This window comes from Phlebotomus papatasi, chromosome 2, assembly GCF_024763615.1.
Source record: "Phlebotomus papatasi isolate M1 chromosome 2, Ppap_2.1, whole genome shotgun sequence".
Classification (NCBI taxonomy): domain Eukaryota; kingdom Metazoa; phylum Arthropoda; class Insecta; order Diptera; family Psychodidae; genus Phlebotomus; species Phlebotomus papatasi.
The window spans coordinates 101,279,890-101,297,768 of NC_077223.1; the positions used below are offsets into that span (position 1 = coordinate 101,279,890).

The window sequence follows — 17,879 nt, forward strand, 5'->3', positions numbered from 1 at the left end:
GTATAACGAAGCGGACATTTGTCATATTGTCTCGCAATCAACCGAATAACAAAGCGGGCACTCTAATTTCCAAATTAAAGAAAAATACCGACTTAAATTAATCTGAGTCAAATAAATTTAATTTTTTTTACTGAAAGGTATGTTTTTAATTAAAAATGTGAAACGAAAAAGGGTACAGTAGACTCTCTCTCAATCGGGAATATGGGGCAAAATGTTATTTTTTTACTTTTTTTTTTAGCAAAAATAGTAACACTTTTTAAAAGAATACGCAACAAACAGTTAGCACTGTGGCTGATAAAACCCACTAATTTTTGAAAAACTCAATAAAATGATCAAAAACATTCGCGAAACTCGAAATACGAGATAAACAATTTCTCCTTAGATCCTTGAATATAGATCTTAAATTACCTGTATTGTAATAAGTGATAAAATAACTAAACAGACCTGTGCTCGTTAAAAGTCGTGTAATATCGGAAATTTTGTGTTGATAATTTTAATGGAAATTACAGATAGCCATACTACGGTAACATTAATCCCGCTCATTTAAGTGAACCATGATAAATATTTTTGCGCCAAAAAGACATAAAAACTCATATAGAAAGAAATTGTCTTCTTGATATCTTTGTCGGAAGACGGATAGCTGTTCACTACACATCCTTTTAATTGAATCTTGCAGAAATACAAATGGAAAGTTCTTAAATCTCGCGCAATTCAATTGTGAGACAGAGATAGAGACACAAATAACTCACTTGATAAACGTCTGGCGGCGCTGCGGTTGCAAAAATCTCTGAAATGCGACAAAATATTTTCTTCTCTATTTTATGCTTCTTAGCAGGTCGTGTCCCTTCTTGTAATATGTACTTTCGCATTCCTTATTAACCAAAATAATGTTGTACTAAAGGATTTTTCTCAAACCTATCCTGAATTTTGATACAGCTCAAAAGGATATGAGTCTTCCAGCTCAAAATTTCATCCCAATGTTTTTGTTGTAATATCGACAATTATTCACAATTAACTCAAATAACTGTATTCAATTAAATTATTAAAAGCATCTTCTTGTGAAAATGACTTAACTTTAAGGAACACAATTTTAAATCAATAGACTTGTCATATTATAATTTTTTTTATAGAAAATAGGAAAATTTCATTAAAATGATAGCCCCGTTATCCAAGACACAGTAGCCAAGACGCAAAATAGTAAGCACGTGCTGACAAACAAATCTCAACATAACCTCCAAAAACATAAAAGTAGAACGAGTGAAAAAATTCATGAGTGCATTAACTCCCATATTCTTGGCATAATCTCAAGAAATTGTGCAACTGACGCGAGAAAGGGCATCCGACGCAATGAAGTGTCACTACGAAGTACTGAATATTGAAAGGTCGGCTGATGAAGGTGAAATAAAGGCTGCATATCGAAAGTTAGCCCTTCGTTGGCATCCGGACAAGAATCTCGACGATCCGGAAGGCGCAAAGGGGCAATTTCAGCTGGTCCAGCAGGCTTATGAGGTGCTTTCTGATCCTCATGAGCGTGCTTGGTATGACAATCATCGGGAGCAAATCCTTCGGGGACGCCAAACTGAATATGAAGACAACTCACTGGATGTCTTCCAGTACTTCACAGCTTCCTGCTACAGAGGCTTTGGGGATGATCCTGGAGGCTTCTATGCTGTCTACGGGGAGGTTTTCGATAAGTTAGCCAGCGAAGAAATTGAATTCCTGGACACTGAGAAAGAGTACGAGGAGATTCCGAAGTTTGGGACTTCCACATCGGACTACGAGGAAACAGCTCATCCCTTCTACGCTTTCTGGCAGAGCTTCTGCACCAAGAAGAGTAAGCTTGGGGGAGTAGCTTATTAGGTGAAATTCTTAACAATCTCAACGCTGGGTCGTCACGAAAGTTCGTAACGATTTTTTATTGTTCGAACTCAAAGAGAGAGCACTATTTGGAGGTCTTTGAAGCTATTCCGAAATCTTGAATAACAACGATAACAACTAAGGGGGAGATATTAGCTTGGAAGTGGTATACACTGAGATGGAAGTACTATACGGAAGTGGAAGTCTCAAAAATGAAATGATTTTTGCGCTTTTCATTTAATTACAGTAAGAAAAGTTCTGGGAATCAAATAGCGCAAACTCAAATTCGATTTTAGTCGTTTCTTTTAAATTCAAACTCCAGAAGTATTTGGAAGTACTTAGAGTGCAGGAAGTGCTGGAAGTCACCTATAACACTTCCGGAAGTGTAGAAGTCTTTGGCGTTTTCCATACAAATTTAGGAAGTGCTGGAAGTGGTGTACATGATTTTTCGACTAATATTTTCGCCTTGATAACAACTCTAAGCAAGAGGAGACTCCGAGTTTCCTGGATAATATATGGGTTCTCTGGATTATCCATGGGTCCCCTGAAAAAAAAAGTAAGAGTTCTCCGTGGGATCCTTAAAAAAATAATTAAGGTTCCCTGCATTCTCCGTGGGTTCCTAGAAAAAATGAATGGGCTTCCTTGGATTCTCCGTGAGTTTCCTGAAAATGGATTCCCTGAATTTTCCGTTAAAGTGTTAAGAAAAAAAAATTAAAAACTCACCAAACTAACGGAAAATTAAATAAATAAAATACCTGACTATTTTATTTAAAAAGGAGAATTTAGAACAATTTAGATTAAAGAAAAATATGCTAAGGAATCATGTTTTATAGATACGTTGTTGGAAACTTATAAATTTTTGCTTTAGCGAGTGTTATTTTCATGGAGCACAAACTTGAGTGGACCAACAAAGTAAAAAACACTTCGATAAATAACTCTCTTTATCCCAGAAAAACCATGTAATTTTTGTCGTGACTTCAAAAACGCTCTGCAGAAATCCTGCGAACTAAAAACGGCTATAGAAAATTACAGATTCAAAAAAACATTTAATACATATTTCTAGGACTAAAACTGAGTTAAAATTTTAAATAAAAAGCAATTTTATGGTTTCTGAACATAAGACAACATTCCAGAATTGCTCGAATTCAGAGTTCATACACATAGTGACTATCCCCAGAGTTTGTTCTAGACAGGCAATTCTCGTGCTTCTTTCCCATCTCCTTATGAAAATGTTGAGAATTTGGGCAGAACGGTGTGAAAAATAAAAAAAAAACTGCTTATTTATTTCTTACAGGCTTCCAGTGAGAAATCCTTAGTCTGAATACTATTATTCAATTTTTACTTCTCTTCAATTTAACCAAAGATCGTTTTGCTTCACGTTTTTTGGACTTTTAACACTGTTTTAACACTGTTTCTGCGAGATATCTGAGGTTAAAAATATTTTATTATTAAGTTTTCTACATTCTCTTTTAAACAATTTTTTTAAATTTATTTTACTAATATAACAAGAATTAGCAACAGATTTTCTGAAATGCATACTTTTATGTATATTTTAACTTTGTTTTGGAAAGATGATTAGAAAATCCTGCATTGATTTTGCAACGCAGAAAACGAGACGAATAGTAAAATTTATTTTTTTTTAGCAACATTTTATTGCAATGTACTGATAACACGCACAGCTCAATCATAAAACAGTTAAAGTTGCGCTTTTAATCACGCACACCTCAATCTTAAAATGTTCACGATTGCGATTAAAAACACGAAGAGCGGAATCATAAAACGGCTAAGAATGCCCTTAAAAACATGCACAGCTGAATCATAAAATGGTCCATATTGCTCTTAAAAAACGCACAGCTTAATCATAAAACGGTCCAGATTGCGCTTAAAAAACGCACAGCTCAATAATAAAACGGTTCAGATTGCGCTTAAAAACACGAACAGCTCAATCAATCATAAAACGGCTTAGTGTTGCGCCTTTAAACTCAAAATTAATATTTAAATTAATCATAGAACTAAAATTGATGCACAGTAACATAGATAAAGTCCTTGACTTGCGATTAGACTAAAAAATTAAATTTTCTAATAATCTTTAAGAAAAACAGTTAAGGATATCAAAAACATACCATAATTTACTGGAAAATTGCGGATTTTTATTTAAGAAATTTCTTTCACGCTTCGCATTTTTATTATTTTTTCAGTCTTTAATGGTCAATTTTTACAAATTTCCAACTGATTCGTATTATTTATAAAATAATTGACTGAATGATGTTAAACCACTCGCTAAATATTATTGCAAAAATAAATAAATAAATTCAATAAATATTCCACCGGTCGACTTAAGGTACCCAGGGTGGTCGAGTCGAGAGGCGGTCGACTCGAGAATACTTTACCTTACATTCAAAACCATGTTTCTTAAATTTTTTAACTCATAAGTTTTCCTGTGTACGAAAAGTGTTGTGACTTGTGGCTTTGATTTGATGTAAAATTCAGTTTAATTATTCAAAAAGAGACGGTTCTAGAACCGGTTCCATGGCTAGGAACCGGTTCCTAAACCCGTGAAAAAGCCTGGCGGGTACCCGGGTATTCAGGAACCGGGTACCCGGTGCTGCGAACACTACCTGGATTCTCCGTGGGTTCCTAGAAAAATAGTTTCCCTGGATTCTCCGTGGGATCCCTGAAGAAATATGTATAGATCCTCTGGATACTCCGTGGGTTCCTAGAAAAAATGTATAGGTTCCCTGGATTCTTTCTCCGTGGGTTCCTAGAAAAAATGAATTGGATTCCCTGGATTCTCCGCGGGTTCCTAGAAAAAATGTATAGGTTCCCTGCATTCTCCACGGGTTCCTTAAAAAAATGTATAGGTTCCCTGGATTCTCCGTGGGTTCCTAGAAAATTATAGGTTCCCTGGATTCTCCGTGAGTTCCTAGAAAAATATAAGTTCCCTGGATTCTACGTGGGTTCCTTGAAAAAATAATTAAGGTTCCTTGGATTCTCCGTGCGTTCTCCTAGAAAAATGTACAGGTTCCCTGTATTCTCTGTAGGTTCCTAGAATAAAAATGTATAGGTTCGCTGGATTCTCTGTGGGTTCCTAGAAAAATATAGGTTCCCTGGATTCTCTGCGGATTCCTTGAAAAAATAATTAAGGTTCCCTGGATTCTCCGTAGGTTCCCTGAAGAAATATACCTAGATTCCCTAGATTCTCCGTGGGTTCCTTGAAAAAATATATAGGTTCCCTGGATTCTCCGTGGGTTCCTAGAAAAAAATGTATAGGTTCCCTGGATTCTCTGCGGGTTCCTTGAAAAAATAATTAATGTTCCCTGGATTCTCCGTGGGTTCCTTGTAAAAAAATACAGGTTTCCAGGATTCTCCATGGGTTCCCTGAAAATATGGAAAGTTTCCCAGGGTTCTCCATGAGCTTCCTTAATGATGTATGGCCTCCCTGGATTCCTAATTGCATCGATGCTCTAAAGATGCGAAGATCTGATGCAACTAAACCAAAAGCCCGCCTTAAAGCCCATGCCCTGCCCATCAAAACCAACAATGATAGAGATCTCTTGCATTCCTAGTACTTTTTCGGAATAAGTTAAAATCCTAAAGCTAACTGAAAATAAAATTGTTATCTAGTCTAAGCTCAATGCGATAATTTTGTTGACAAACCAGCCGGACTTTCAGATTATCCAGCTGAGTTGCCTTTCGCATTAAGAATCTCATCTGGAATAAGTTGATCTTGACTTATCACTAGCTTTTTCCGGATCAGTCTCTGGGCAAGTGCGTTGTTTACTCATTTGCAGGTTACGCCTGGCTATCTCCCCATAACATCTCAGAAATTCGGGACAGACGAATTCTCAAGGCGGTTGAGAAGGAGAACAAAAAAGTGCAGCAAAAAGCGCGGCGAGAGCGCAATGAAGAGATAAGGAATCTCGTGGCCTTCGTTAGAAAGCGCGACAAGCGCGTTCAGGCCTACAGGAAAGTGCTGGAGGAGAGACTGCAGCAGAACCGTGCAAAGCAAGCTGAGAGTCACTTGGAACAGTTGCGAAAGAGAAATCAGGAGATTGCATCGGCGCATCAGAACGCTCAGAAGAGTCAACTTAATTCGGACTACGAGGAACAGCTCAAGATGCTAGAGAAGGCTTATCTGGAGCCAGAAGATGGAGATGACAGCTACGACAGTGACAACGAGGAGGAGGATAGTGATGAACTAGCTTCAGGAGTGGCCGAAGTGAAGATAGAAGCTGAAGAAATTGAGGGAACCAATTGGGATGAATTCTACTGTGTAGCTTGCAATAAGACATTCAAAAATCAGAGTTCTTACAGGAATCACGAGTCATCGAAGAAGCACAGGGAGAATGTCCAGAGAATAAAGCAGGAAGTGCAGGATGATCAGAAAAATCCGGTAAGTCTTTGTGAAGTATGAGTTTTCCTGGCAGTTGCTATAGCAATCCTTACAGAATGGTGATTCAACGGTGAATGGTTTTACTTCGGAATCCGACGAGGAGGAAATAGTAGAGATTAAGACCAAGGCCAAGGGTAACAAGAAGAGGCGGAATCAAAGGGTGATAGCTTTGGGATCTGACAGTGAAAGTGAACTGGATACTTTCGGTAAGTTGTCGGAAACGGAAGAAGATTGGCAGGATACTAGTAGGAAACCCAGAGCTAAACCAAGGGCAACAAAGGGGAAGCAACCTCCAAAGTCCGAAGACGTCAAATCTTCAGATCAACCTGCTCCAGTTCAGCAGGAAACGTCAGAAACCGCTCAAACCTGCGTGACGTGCAATGAGAAGTTCCCTTCCAAGAACAAACTCTTCACGCATCTCAAGAAAACCAACCATGGCGTCTACATCCCCAAAGCTGGCAAGAGCAAAGATCAGCCTCAAAGAAAGGCTGAGAAAGCCAGTAAGAAAAAAGCATAGATTTGTTAGTTTTTTTCTGGATATTTATTCCATGTTATAAAAATTTGTATTTTAAAATAAAAAAATCTTGTAAAAATACAATTAAAATTTGCTCTTACAAAATATATATCTTATATGAGTATTTTTTTCGTGTGAGTAAAGTCGATACAAAAAGCTCTCGAATACATTGGCGGTGTGTTAATTAAAATAATTAATGTCCCACTCACAGTGGACTTAAGTCGCGAGTCTTTGGGGTGAGAAGTACAAAAAGAGATTCTTATTAGAGAGAAATTGTTACATTTATGGCCCTAGGATGCAGGGTTATTCGCAAAATTGGCAACCGACTGGAATAAACAGGGAACTTTCAGACTGCAGAAAGGTTTCCTGCCCGAGTCACTAGGTCAGAGGTGTGCAAGAACCGTTTGAAACCGAAAAAAACGTCAAATAAAGCTTGTTCGTCAATCAATGGTCAAAACGCTACGAGCAAACTTATTTTGACGTTTATTCGGTTTCAACGGTTCTTGCACACCTCTGCACTAGGTCTTTGTACCCATACCAAAAACAGAAGGATCCGGCACCACGATTACGGCTGTAGAAGCCTTCTGAGGCCCTCCTGCACTTCGTGTGCGAACAAATAATCTTGGTAACAGGATTGTCACTGCCAGATATTTAGTCTCTGTACCCAAACCAAAAACAAATACTCCAGAAGCATGGAAGAAACATCTACATTGCGAGTAAGGCGCTCCTGGGCGATCTACGATAAGCAGATGCTTTTCAACACGGGATATACGACATGATTGAATTGTAACAAATATATCCCAATACGATGAATAGTAACCAAAAACATAAGGATCTAGCACCACGATACGACTAGGGGCCTGATCACGAAGAGGAAACACAGAGGGATTCCGCAGGTTGAGCTATGCAAGAAGCCAACCTTTTCCCTCTACGAAGGTACCCATTTCCGACCCGATCTTCTAGCTAAGTACTAGGATGGAGTATTCATGGTGGATGTCACAGTCTGTATCAAAATCAGGTAGAGGAAAATACTCTAGGTTGGACCAGAAATATAAAGTTCAAACTTGATGATTTTTTTTCTGGGAAAATCGAAAATGAATCACAATTTTTATTACACCAAAGATATCTCTAGTTAATTGAGATCCCATGCTTATCTTATTTACCATTCAAAATCCCTTAGTTTCTTTTTACGAGGTAAAAAATAAAAATACTACGTCGATTTGGTCTAAGGCATGGTACAATTTTTGCCTTCGAATGTGACGGTACATGCCTTTGAATCTAGAATTTTCTCTGAAAATATTTCTGTCGAAACACTAAACGATCTATTATTGATTAGCCAGAGGTCTAATACACTCACTCCACCAGAGCCCGGCGCGAGACGCCTTTCGGCGGCGGCGGCTAAACTTCGTTTTACAGTCAGCGGCGGCTGGCGCGCCGGCGCGCCAGCCAAAGCTCTTGGCGGCGACGGCGCCAGGCGCGCCGGTTGTTTTTTCTTCGAATTGCATGCAGAAATTTAAACAAAATCTGCTGTTCTCAAATATTCTGTATTTTTCTCAAGAAAAACCGTTCGTGAAAGCTCTATAAATTATCGCTTTGGGTTTTTTTTTTTAAATTGTTTGACAATTATTTGACAAAGGAAATAATTCTATGAGCTGAAGTGAAGCCTTTCAGAAAAATAACAATGCTCCAACCGTCTTGGAATTCGTCCAGTTATTCATTTTACCGATCGAACTCCACAGACAGAGCGTGACGCTTAGATACTTCTTTTATAATAATTAAGGGATTGTATGGGTCAGAATGGCAAAAACAAAACATTTTGATTACATTTTTGTCAAAAGTATAATTTTTTTTTTTTGAAAAGTATGAATTAAACTCTTAAGCCTCTTAAGCATATAAAAATGCAACTGTTGTACTATATCCCTTGAAATTTTCTTTTAAAAATTTTAAAGATTTAGCCGTTCGGAGTTGGGACCTTGTTTTCGGAGACCTTTTTGAAAAAAGATTTTTTCGGAAGACAAAATTACCGTGACAAGGAAAGTACTCGGGCCATCGGAAGAAATTTCTTTATGAAACTTTGCATATTACTTAATTTTAGAACGACAAATACGATAGTGCAATTTATTGTGTAACCCGTTAGAGGGTGACCTAAAAAATATGTTTTTTAGGGATATCTCGAAAACTACTCTCACGATTGTTGTCATTGTCAGATACGTTTTTTATGTTTTTCCATTAAATTTATGAAATTTTCATGAAATTTATTAAATTTTCGTGAAACATATAAAAATTTACTGTATTAAATTGAATGGTAATGACTGGTTGATATATATCTTGCGAAATGCATTGCACAGATTATGTTTTGTAAATGAAATGAAACTGTACTTTTTAAGTGAACGAGTATGATTATTATGATAATAACATTTATTTTCAATTCAATTCCAAACCATATAAATATTGTCTGGAGTACGATATAATATGCATAAAAATTTTTCACTTTTTAGAAGGTCCGTTGCTATTTTTAGTTATGAAATTTATCTATTTTTAAGGTTTCATCCCTATTTGTTAAATAAAATGGTGCTGAAAACACGCACAGCTCAAGCATCAAACGGGCAAAATTGTGCTTACATCAAGCATGAGCGGGCAGATACTTCGCGTAAAATCACGCACAGCTTAAGCACAAAACGGATAATGATGCGCTTAAAAATCACGCATAGTTTAAGCATAAAACGTTTATTATTCCGCTTAAAAACACAAACAGCTTAACTCTTTAACAACGAGATACTTTCTACGGACTGAAAATCAACAATAAAAATTAAACTGGGAAATATAATCAATGATTAGTCTTACATCTAACCTTGGAAAGTCCAACAGAGTCTGATTCGGTGTATTTTGTGCTTCTATGGACGATAGGGACAAAAATAGCCCAAAAATTTAAGTAATTTTTCTGACAATACCAATGAATTATATTTTTCGCTTTAATGAAAAATATTACGTATGAGTATTGTAGTTTTTAGTAGCGAAAGGGTTTTGCTTAAAAAAAAATTGGAAGTATAAAAAATAAATAAAATCAATTATGAATTTGAGAATTTAAAAATTCACCATTTTTGAGCTTAAATATTTACTACATATCAAATAGCTAGAGACTTTCAAAAAATATTGTAGATTCCTTAAATCTTCTACTTTACAATTATGTACAGACATAAGAAAAAGATAACTTTGGGTAGTCAGGAAAAATTATTTTCTTTATGGGACACCGGTGTTCCAATCGTCCTTAAAGGGTTAAGCATAAAACGGTTAGCGCTTAAAAACACAAACAGCTTAATCACAAAACGGTTGATATTGCGCTTAAAAACACGCACAAATGAAGTACAAAACGGGTGACATTCCGCTTAACACGTACAGCTTGAGCATAAAACGGTTATTGTGCATAAAAACATGCATAGCTCAGACATAAAACGGTTAATATTGCGCTTAAACATACGCACAGCTTAAGCACAAAACGGTTGATATTCCGCTTAAAAGCACGCGCTACTCAATCATGAAACGGATAAAAATTCGCTTAAAATCACTCACAGCTGAATCGTAAAACGAAAAAAACGCTTAAAATCACGCACAGCTCAATCATAAAACGACTAAGAATGCGCTTAAAATCACGTACAGATCAATCATAAAACGGTTACGAATGTGCTTAAAATCACGCACAGCTCAATCGTAAATCGGTTAAAATCACGCACAGCTGAATCGTAAAATGGTTAAAAATTCGCTTAAAATCACGCACATCTCAATAACAAAGGTTAAGATTACGCTTAAAACCGTTCCATGATTGAGCTGTGCGTGATTTTAAGCGCATTCTTATCCGTTTTTCGATTAATCTGTGCGTGATTTTAAGCGCAATCTTAGCCGTTTTACGATTGAGCTGGGCGTGATTTTAAGCGCATTCTTAACCGATTTACGATTGAGCTGTGCGCGATTTTAAGAGCACCCTTAGTCGTTTTATGATTAATCTGTGCGTGATTTTAAGCTCGTTCTTAGCCTTTTTATGATTGAGCTGTGCGTATTTTTAAACGTATTCTTAACCAATTTATGATCGTATTGTGCGTGTTTTAAACACGATTTTGGATAGCGTTTTATGCTTGCCCTGTGCGTATTTTGCAAACGATTCTAGGTATGTTTTTTGCTAGCGCTGTGCGTATTTTACACACGATTTTAGAGAGCGCTTAAAAAATAAAAAAATATATATAAAATTAAAAGAATTATAAAAAAAACTAAAAAAAAGCATCGTGAGAAATTTATGGAAAAGAGTTAGTTTTTTGGTGACAAAAACAAATTGTGGAGCATAGGTTTCAAAAGAAAACGATAATGGAATTTGAGTATATATGAAAACAGGGTCAACAAAAAAACAGTGATAAACCCAGATAAGCTTGTGGTAGCTAAGATTCTTTACAGGTGACCTCGAAATGCGTGCAACTCGGAGTGTTTGCAACTTGGTATGCGTGAAAATTCGATTGTGAGTTGAATTTCGGGGGTAAAGAATCGCGTCAAGTAAACGGTTTTCGTCGGTCGAAATGAATAAAATTGGCTCGACGCGATTCTTTACCCCCAAAATTCAACTCAAACACGCATTTTGAGGTCGCCTGTAAAGAATCTCAGCTACCATAAGCTTATCTGGGCTTATATCACTGGTCATTTTCTATTGTGAATTTAAATAGTCCGAGTGAAAAAGGCGAACAAAAAATCATTGAAATAGGTTAATAAACTTTAAAGATAGAGTCCGGTCCATTTGGATATAGTAAGGGTCGGGGTACAGTGGGTTGCGGTAGAGACGGATGGGACCCATACATCCTTAGGACAGTTTCAAAGTTGCCCCAATTCAAAGTGCCCCATTTCCTATTTAACAATCGTAGAAATTGACATATAAAAAAAGTTGTATTGGAATGCAAAAAGTTTTTTTCGGCGCCTAACGGCGCCGCGCCAAAAACTTTTCAGCGGCGCGCTCGGCGGCGCGCCTCAAAATTTCTCGGCGGCGGCGGCTAAGAAAAAAGCTGGGCGGCGCGCTAAAAACGGCTAAAAGTCGGCGCGCGCCGGGCTCTGCACTCCACTCATTGAAACTATCACAGCAGTGAAAAATGCTAATAAAAAGAATATTTTCCAATTTTTCTGAAATACTGCTATTCCAATAGGAATAAATTGTTGGAAAAGCCATATTATCGATATGACAACCCTAAAGTACGACTGTTAAAAGGGTGATACTTCATGTCATTTTGAAGCTAATAAACTGAGGTTACAGGGGGTCCGTGGTGCAATTGGTATAAGAGCGTTCGGCTCTTGGGCGGTGTGATCCCCGGCTCGACTGTCACAGTTGTGAGTTCGAGTCCCGCCCGGTGCAAATGATTGAAGCGTCTGAATGGACATTTTTCACGAAACATTGTAAACTGAATAATAAATTTGTAAACTGAACAATGTACAAAATGGCAATAAAAGCCTGGTACATCGAAATGAAATAAATAAATAAAAATAAACTGAGGTTAAAAAACATCTGGAAGACCGTATCGCATTGGCCACTAGATCGTTCTTCTCATGTCGACGTTTACTCGGCAAATCTTGGGGTTTCTCGCCGAAAATTACACTATGAATGTATCAAGCCATAGTTAGACCACTGATCTCATATGAAGCTGTAGTATGGTGGCCAAGAATCGAATATAAAAATTCGGCTCTTACTTGCAAGCGTGTTAAACTTGCCTCCGCTACCTCTTTATATAAAGCAGAGGTGTGCAAGAACCGTTGAAACCGAACAAACGTCAAAATAAGTTTGCTCAGGTAGCGTTTTGACCATTGACGAACAAGCTTTATTTGACGTTTTTTCGGTTTCAAACGGTTCTTGCACACCTCTGAAAAGGCTAGAATCATGGATTCATTGGTAAGAAGGCACCCTGACTTAATAAGGGATAATTTCCACCTTGAAAAAATACTGCCTCAAAAGAATGTAAAAGCTATACTACACACGAGAGCTGGGTGGAGAGACCGGGAAGTGGACATCACTGAAACCGACACGGTCGGGCTCTTTACCGCCGGCTCATGAATAGAGTATCATATAGTCAGGAGCTCGGACTTGGCGAGTATGTGTCACTCGACCGGTATAGTACTGTATTCCAGGCTGAGGTCACAGCAATCCTAATTGTCTGACTGAGTCTGACATTTCTGTCAGAAACATAAACTATCTGTGTTCTTGACCAATTCTTCAAGAGTACACTCTAGTGAATTAATACGATGAGTAAGGTATTACTGTTCGTATTAATAGTTTTCTGAATCGTCTGAAACATATTAATTCTAGCACTTCGTGTACTTTTCGATTGTCTATGGTCTTGGTGTTATGCAAAACAGAGTGCAATGGATGATGATATAGCCTCCACTTGAACAGACACTGCTATATTTAGGGAAATTTGTCACTAAAATTTTTGATATTCTCTCCAGTTCCTTTCTGGCTAGGTTTAAATTCTTTTTTCCCTTGGACTTGCAGTTCCACAGATGTGGACTGTTGCGGAATTCTTCAATCACCATCTTCTCCATTTCAATAGTCCACGCTACTTTTTCCATTTTTGTTTGACAGATTACTTGGAGAAAAAAACCTACACGTGCCAACTGTGATTCGGTCAGTTTTCGAGCTATGTAGTGCTGCCAACTTTGTACGTAGAGGGGAAATGCGAGAGAGAGGCAAGATAAAACAATTGCTATCTTTTTTTGCCATTCTCGCAGTTCAGAAAGTATTAATCTTAATATTAATCTTATATGTGACATGGCCATGAAACAAAAAATGGGGGTCAGCCATGAGAGCCTCTAAACCTAACCTTAAATTTTACCTGAGCCTTTAAATCTTGCCCTCTTAGAATCTTCCCCAATTATGGCTTTTTTCCTTGTTTATCAGATATTTTCTAACTTTTAGTTCAAAATCTTCCTCGTAGACGTCCTTCTGAAACTCTGTCATAAATCAAAGCTTATAAATTTCCAGCAAATTATCACTTCTAAATTCTTTGTCCGTCATGATCGAATGCCCACCAAAAACTGGCATCTCTACGTTTTCACCTACATATGGCAATACTAAAACTACAAAATGGCTGCCCCCTTACAATTCTATCAATTTGAATTTGAATCTGCAACAATCTGGCAGCAGAGCTGCTTTACTCTCCATTTTAGGAAATAAGCTGCTCTTCGCTAGTGCTTAAGTGCCAGGAAATGTTTGAAAGCGGTCTCACTGAGATCGGTCTGGTGCCCGGGCATTGTGGTGTTACGCGTAACGAAGAGGTCGATCGCCGAATATCGGAGCGAAGACCAAATTCATCGGTCTGAAGGTCCGTAATCACTACCAGGTCACTTCAACTTCAAGAGACCAAAGCGGTAAAGGAATTCCGTTAAACTTTTCTATTTGAAGAAGATCTATCATAGAAAACGGGAAACGGATGCAAGTTACTTTGCCCCTCTGCTTTTCGTAAGCTTTTCTTTAATTCAAGCACTTAAGGATGACTTAAAGTTACAGGGCCGGCCCAAAAAGAAGCCGGAATTACGGACACTTAACCAGACCGCTGAAAGTATCAGTAGTCCAACCCGGATTCCGTTTTAAAATGAGACATCATAATTCCGGAAAGATAATTATAACTATTAGGAAAACCGACGTATTATCACTTCTTGAGAGTTAATCCGGTGTTCGTCGGGTGGGAGAGGAATAGCACAGAATAAAAGTCTTTTCTTCCCAAAGCTTTCGGTGCACTACGCACCTTCTTCAGTGGTCGAAAATGTCACAATACATCTGGGGCAACGTCTTAATTCGGGACAGAACGGATGTCTTCATTGGGTACAGATATCACGAGTCACACACTTAACAAAAATTCTACAGCGAGAGTCTCCTATTTTTCCTATTTTCTGTCTATAATAAATTTTCTTTTTCTTGGCGCTCTATTCTGGCTTTCTTTGTGCGGGAAACTCGTTTTAAAATGATAGCGCTCAAAATGTTGGACAAAATCTGTTGCCAATTTTAAGAATAACCCTGCTGTATAAGTCACTTATCTCAAACACTGAACACTGTGTGGATCTTCAAAAGAAGAAGACCAGTCGTTCACCAGCTTCTACGCGTCTCCTCACTGATGCACTCATATTGGCAGATTCAGCTTTGAGGCTGATCAAGGCACAGAGGAAGGCCAGGCTCATCCCTGCCACTGCACAGTACAGAGCCCAGCCGATAGTGCAGTCCCCGGGATAGAAGGCTTCTGAATCACCACAGAGCCTAAGAACCCGTTTTGCTCCCCATCCTAAGGGATGCAAAAACAAGGCGACCATGATGGAGATTCCAGCTACGGCCTGAGCTGATCCCGTCATCGTATGGATGCTCTTACCGAGCAAAGATTGACGGCAGCAGGTGATTAGCGTAAGGAAGACCGTAATGGAGAGAATGGAAAGCCCCAGGGAGATGAAGAACATGCAGGCTTTGAACTCTGGTGGATAGACTGAAGGGTCCGTAAAGAAGCCATCGAAGTCAAAAGGCCCACAGTGGTAATGTCCATCGAGCATCATGGTGCATCTGAAGAAGAAGAAGGAATAATTAATATGAATAGGCCTTCCGTTGACAGCCTTTTTAGGATAAAATTTTTAAAAAATTTAAAATATACGTTATCTTTGAATAAAAATGCTTCACCTTGTGTAAATACCTAAGGAAGGACGCCTTTCCTGGGTCGTAAAGTTATTCTTAATCATGAATACTTCCGGACCGATGAGCCATTTAGGAGAGACAGTGGCAGATATCGTCAGCATTCCCGCCACAAGGCTCATGAGGAACCAGAGGAGGCTGCGTCCGGTAATGATAACGTAGCACATCTTGGCCTAAGTGCCGGATCTGTGCGAGATCAAAGGTTACTATATCAGGTTTACTGTATTCCAACTTGACATTTCTCCTGTCAAGGGCAGTAAATCATTCCAATTTACGTGGAGATTAGTTATATTGCCTATCGTTAGTTAAAGTGGAAGTGCTTGAAAGGTTTAGTTTTAGTTCTTTATTCACATAGTGAACATCTACGAGGTAAATTAGTTTCCGAAATAGGGGAGTTTCTTTCTGAACATTGGGGGCTCTAGGGATCCATAGGATGAACCTCCTGGGATACTCACCACAGTCCGAAGGTGTTGAAGACGGAAGAAACCTGAGCAGACTGTTTAATTAAATCCTCCCATTGTGCTGTGTTTCACAATAGACACACCCTAATTCAATTTTTTATTAACATTTTATTGCGCTCGGTGCTTCTTTATTCCTCTCTCTATTTACTCTTATTTGTGCCCAAAGAAAGAAGCAAAAAAAAAGACTGGACATCTGTCAAAGAGCCCCTTTCTGTGTGTGAGAGTGCACGAAAGTCTTCCGAATCTCAATGAAGAGAGTCTTCCCCTTCGGAACGATTTCCCGCCAAAAATAGATAACCGCCTCGATATTTGTTAGCTTTGTTAGATCCTATCGCGAGGATGGCCAGTTCAGCACTGAGGAGGTTCTTTGTGTACGGGACCCTCAAACGCGGGGAACCCAATCATCACGTGCTGACTCGGCCGGAAAATGGCGTCAGCAAATTCGTGGGTTGCGCCGAGACAACCGTGAAACTTCCTCTGGTCATTGGCACTCGCTACAACATTCCATTCTTGCTGAACAAGCGCGGGACTGGACACTTTGTCAGGGGGGAGGTGTATGAGGTGGATGATGCAATGATGGAGAAACTGGATGAACTCGAGGGATACCCAGAGTTCTACGACAGGGAGATTCAGGACATGAAGATCCTGGATGATGGAGAAGGGTAGGTACCATAAAGGCTTTCGCTTAACAATTTCTAAAAAAAGATTAAAGTCGCTGAACTTTGGGAGGTACAAAATAATAAACAAAACTTGAGAAATATTTGCTAAATTAGCACGTCTATTCGTCAAATTATCAAGCTTAGCAGTTTTCGGCAGAAACCAGATAGAATTTTGGTGCAGGAAGATCATTAACCATTTAACGACGAGACACTTTTAACGGACTAAAAATCAACAATAAAAATTAAACTGAGAAACATAATCAATGATAAGTTTTACATCTAACCTTGGAAAGTCCAACAGAGTCTGATTCAGTGTATTTTGTGCTTCTATGAACGATAGGGACAAAAATAACCCAAAAATTTAAGTAATTTTTCTGACAATACCAATGAATAATATTTTTCGCTTTAATGAAAAATATTACGTATGAGTATTGTAGTTTTTATTGCCAAAAGGGTTTTGCTTAAAAAAAATTGCAAGTATAAAAAATAAATAAAATCAATTATGAATTTGAGAATTTAAAAATTCGCCATTTTTTAGCTTAAATATTTAATACATAGCAAATAGCTAGAGACTTGCAAAAAATATTCTAGATTCCTTCAACCTTCTACTGTATAATATGTACAGACATAAGAAAAATATAACTTTAGGTAGTTAGGAAAAATTATTTTCTTTATGGGACACCGGTGTACCAATCGTCCTTAAAGGGTTAAGTGACAGTGCGGCACATTTAAATTGGGGAAGTTTTGAAAATGGGATTTTTCTTCTATTTTTAAATGGAACTAAGCCTTATCATGCTCGAACTCGTGACTTAGACTCTATACATCAAAAGTACTTTCGCATTATTTATCATTCATTAGTTCTCAACCGATTTGAACCGATTTCTAAATCTCTCAGGATATTTCCCAAAGTACACCTCTGGAGTAATTAATTTGAATTTCGTATAAAAATTAGTTATCAGTTATGAATCGGTTCATTACCGATTTATAACCGATTGGAACTGGTTCAGTTTTATAGGAAATTCCAAAACCTTTCCAACAAATCCACACATGATACTATTTAATTGAGTAATACGCTCTCTAGAGCCTTTTTAACCTTTGACCTTGAAAAACCGTTGGCAAAATGTGCGCCTGAATAATTTCTAAAACTTATCTGAAAAAGAAAAAAAATCGTACGACGTGTTTTCAAGCAATCTAAAAAAAAAACGGTTTTGTTTGAAAGATTGTTACCGGTCTAGAAGTCAAACTGTAAGAGATATCGACTTCCGATCTTCGATGACCCCCAATAGGTCGAAATTAGCTAGAA

At 38.0% G+C, this 17,879-nt stretch overlaps 3 protein-coding genes across 4 annotated transcripts in view; 2 read left to right on the forward strand and 1 right to left on the reverse strand.

Annotated features, from left to right (window-relative positions):
- The window catches only part of LOC129800445 (putative gamma-glutamylcyclotransferase CG2811), a 107,669-nt gene that overhangs the window by 87,192 nt on the left and 2,598 nt on the right, over positions 1-17,879 (forward strand). Inside the window, exons 2-3 of the mRNA XM_055844810.1 lie at positions 15,791-15,825; positions 16,234-16,579. Of these exons, the coding sequence (XP_055700785.1) occupies positions 16,257-16,579 (323 nt within the window). The 5' untranslated portion in view covers positions 15,791-15,825; positions 16,234-16,256. The remainder of the gene's footprint in view (positions 1-15,790; positions 15,826-16,233; positions 16,580-17,879) is intronic.
- LOC129800429 (dnaJ homolog subfamily C member 21) lies at positions 1,208-6,873 on the forward strand. Its single transcript, XM_055844784.1, has 3 exons — positions 1,208-1,834; positions 5,649-6,250; positions 6,306-6,873. Exons 1-3 carry the CDS (start codon positions 1,348-1,350, stop codon positions 6,765-6,767), a joined length of 1,551 nt encoding a protein of 516 aa, XP_055700759.1. The 5' UTR covers positions 1,208-1,347; the 3' UTR covers positions 6,768-6,873.
- Positions 6,940-16,549, reverse strand: LOC129800435 (LHFPL tetraspan subfamily member 2a protein). Of its 2 annotated transcripts, XM_055844799.1 has the most exons (4): positions 15,912-16,549; positions 15,445-15,642; positions 14,873-15,330; positions 6,940-7,022 (listed from the first exon to the last, which is right to left on the reverse strand). In XM_055844799.1, the coding sequence occupies exons 2-4, from the start codon at positions 15,621-15,623 to the stop codon at positions 6,970-6,972; spliced, it is 690 nt and encodes a 229-aa protein (XP_055700774.1). In that variant the 5' UTR covers positions 15,624-15,642; positions 15,912-16,549; the 3' UTR covers positions 6,940-6,969. The 2 variants fall into 2 exon arrangements, with proteins under 2 accessions (XP_055700774.1, XP_055700775.1); XM_055844800.1 differs by lacking the exon at positions 6,940-7,022 and having other exon boundaries at positions 14,622-15,330.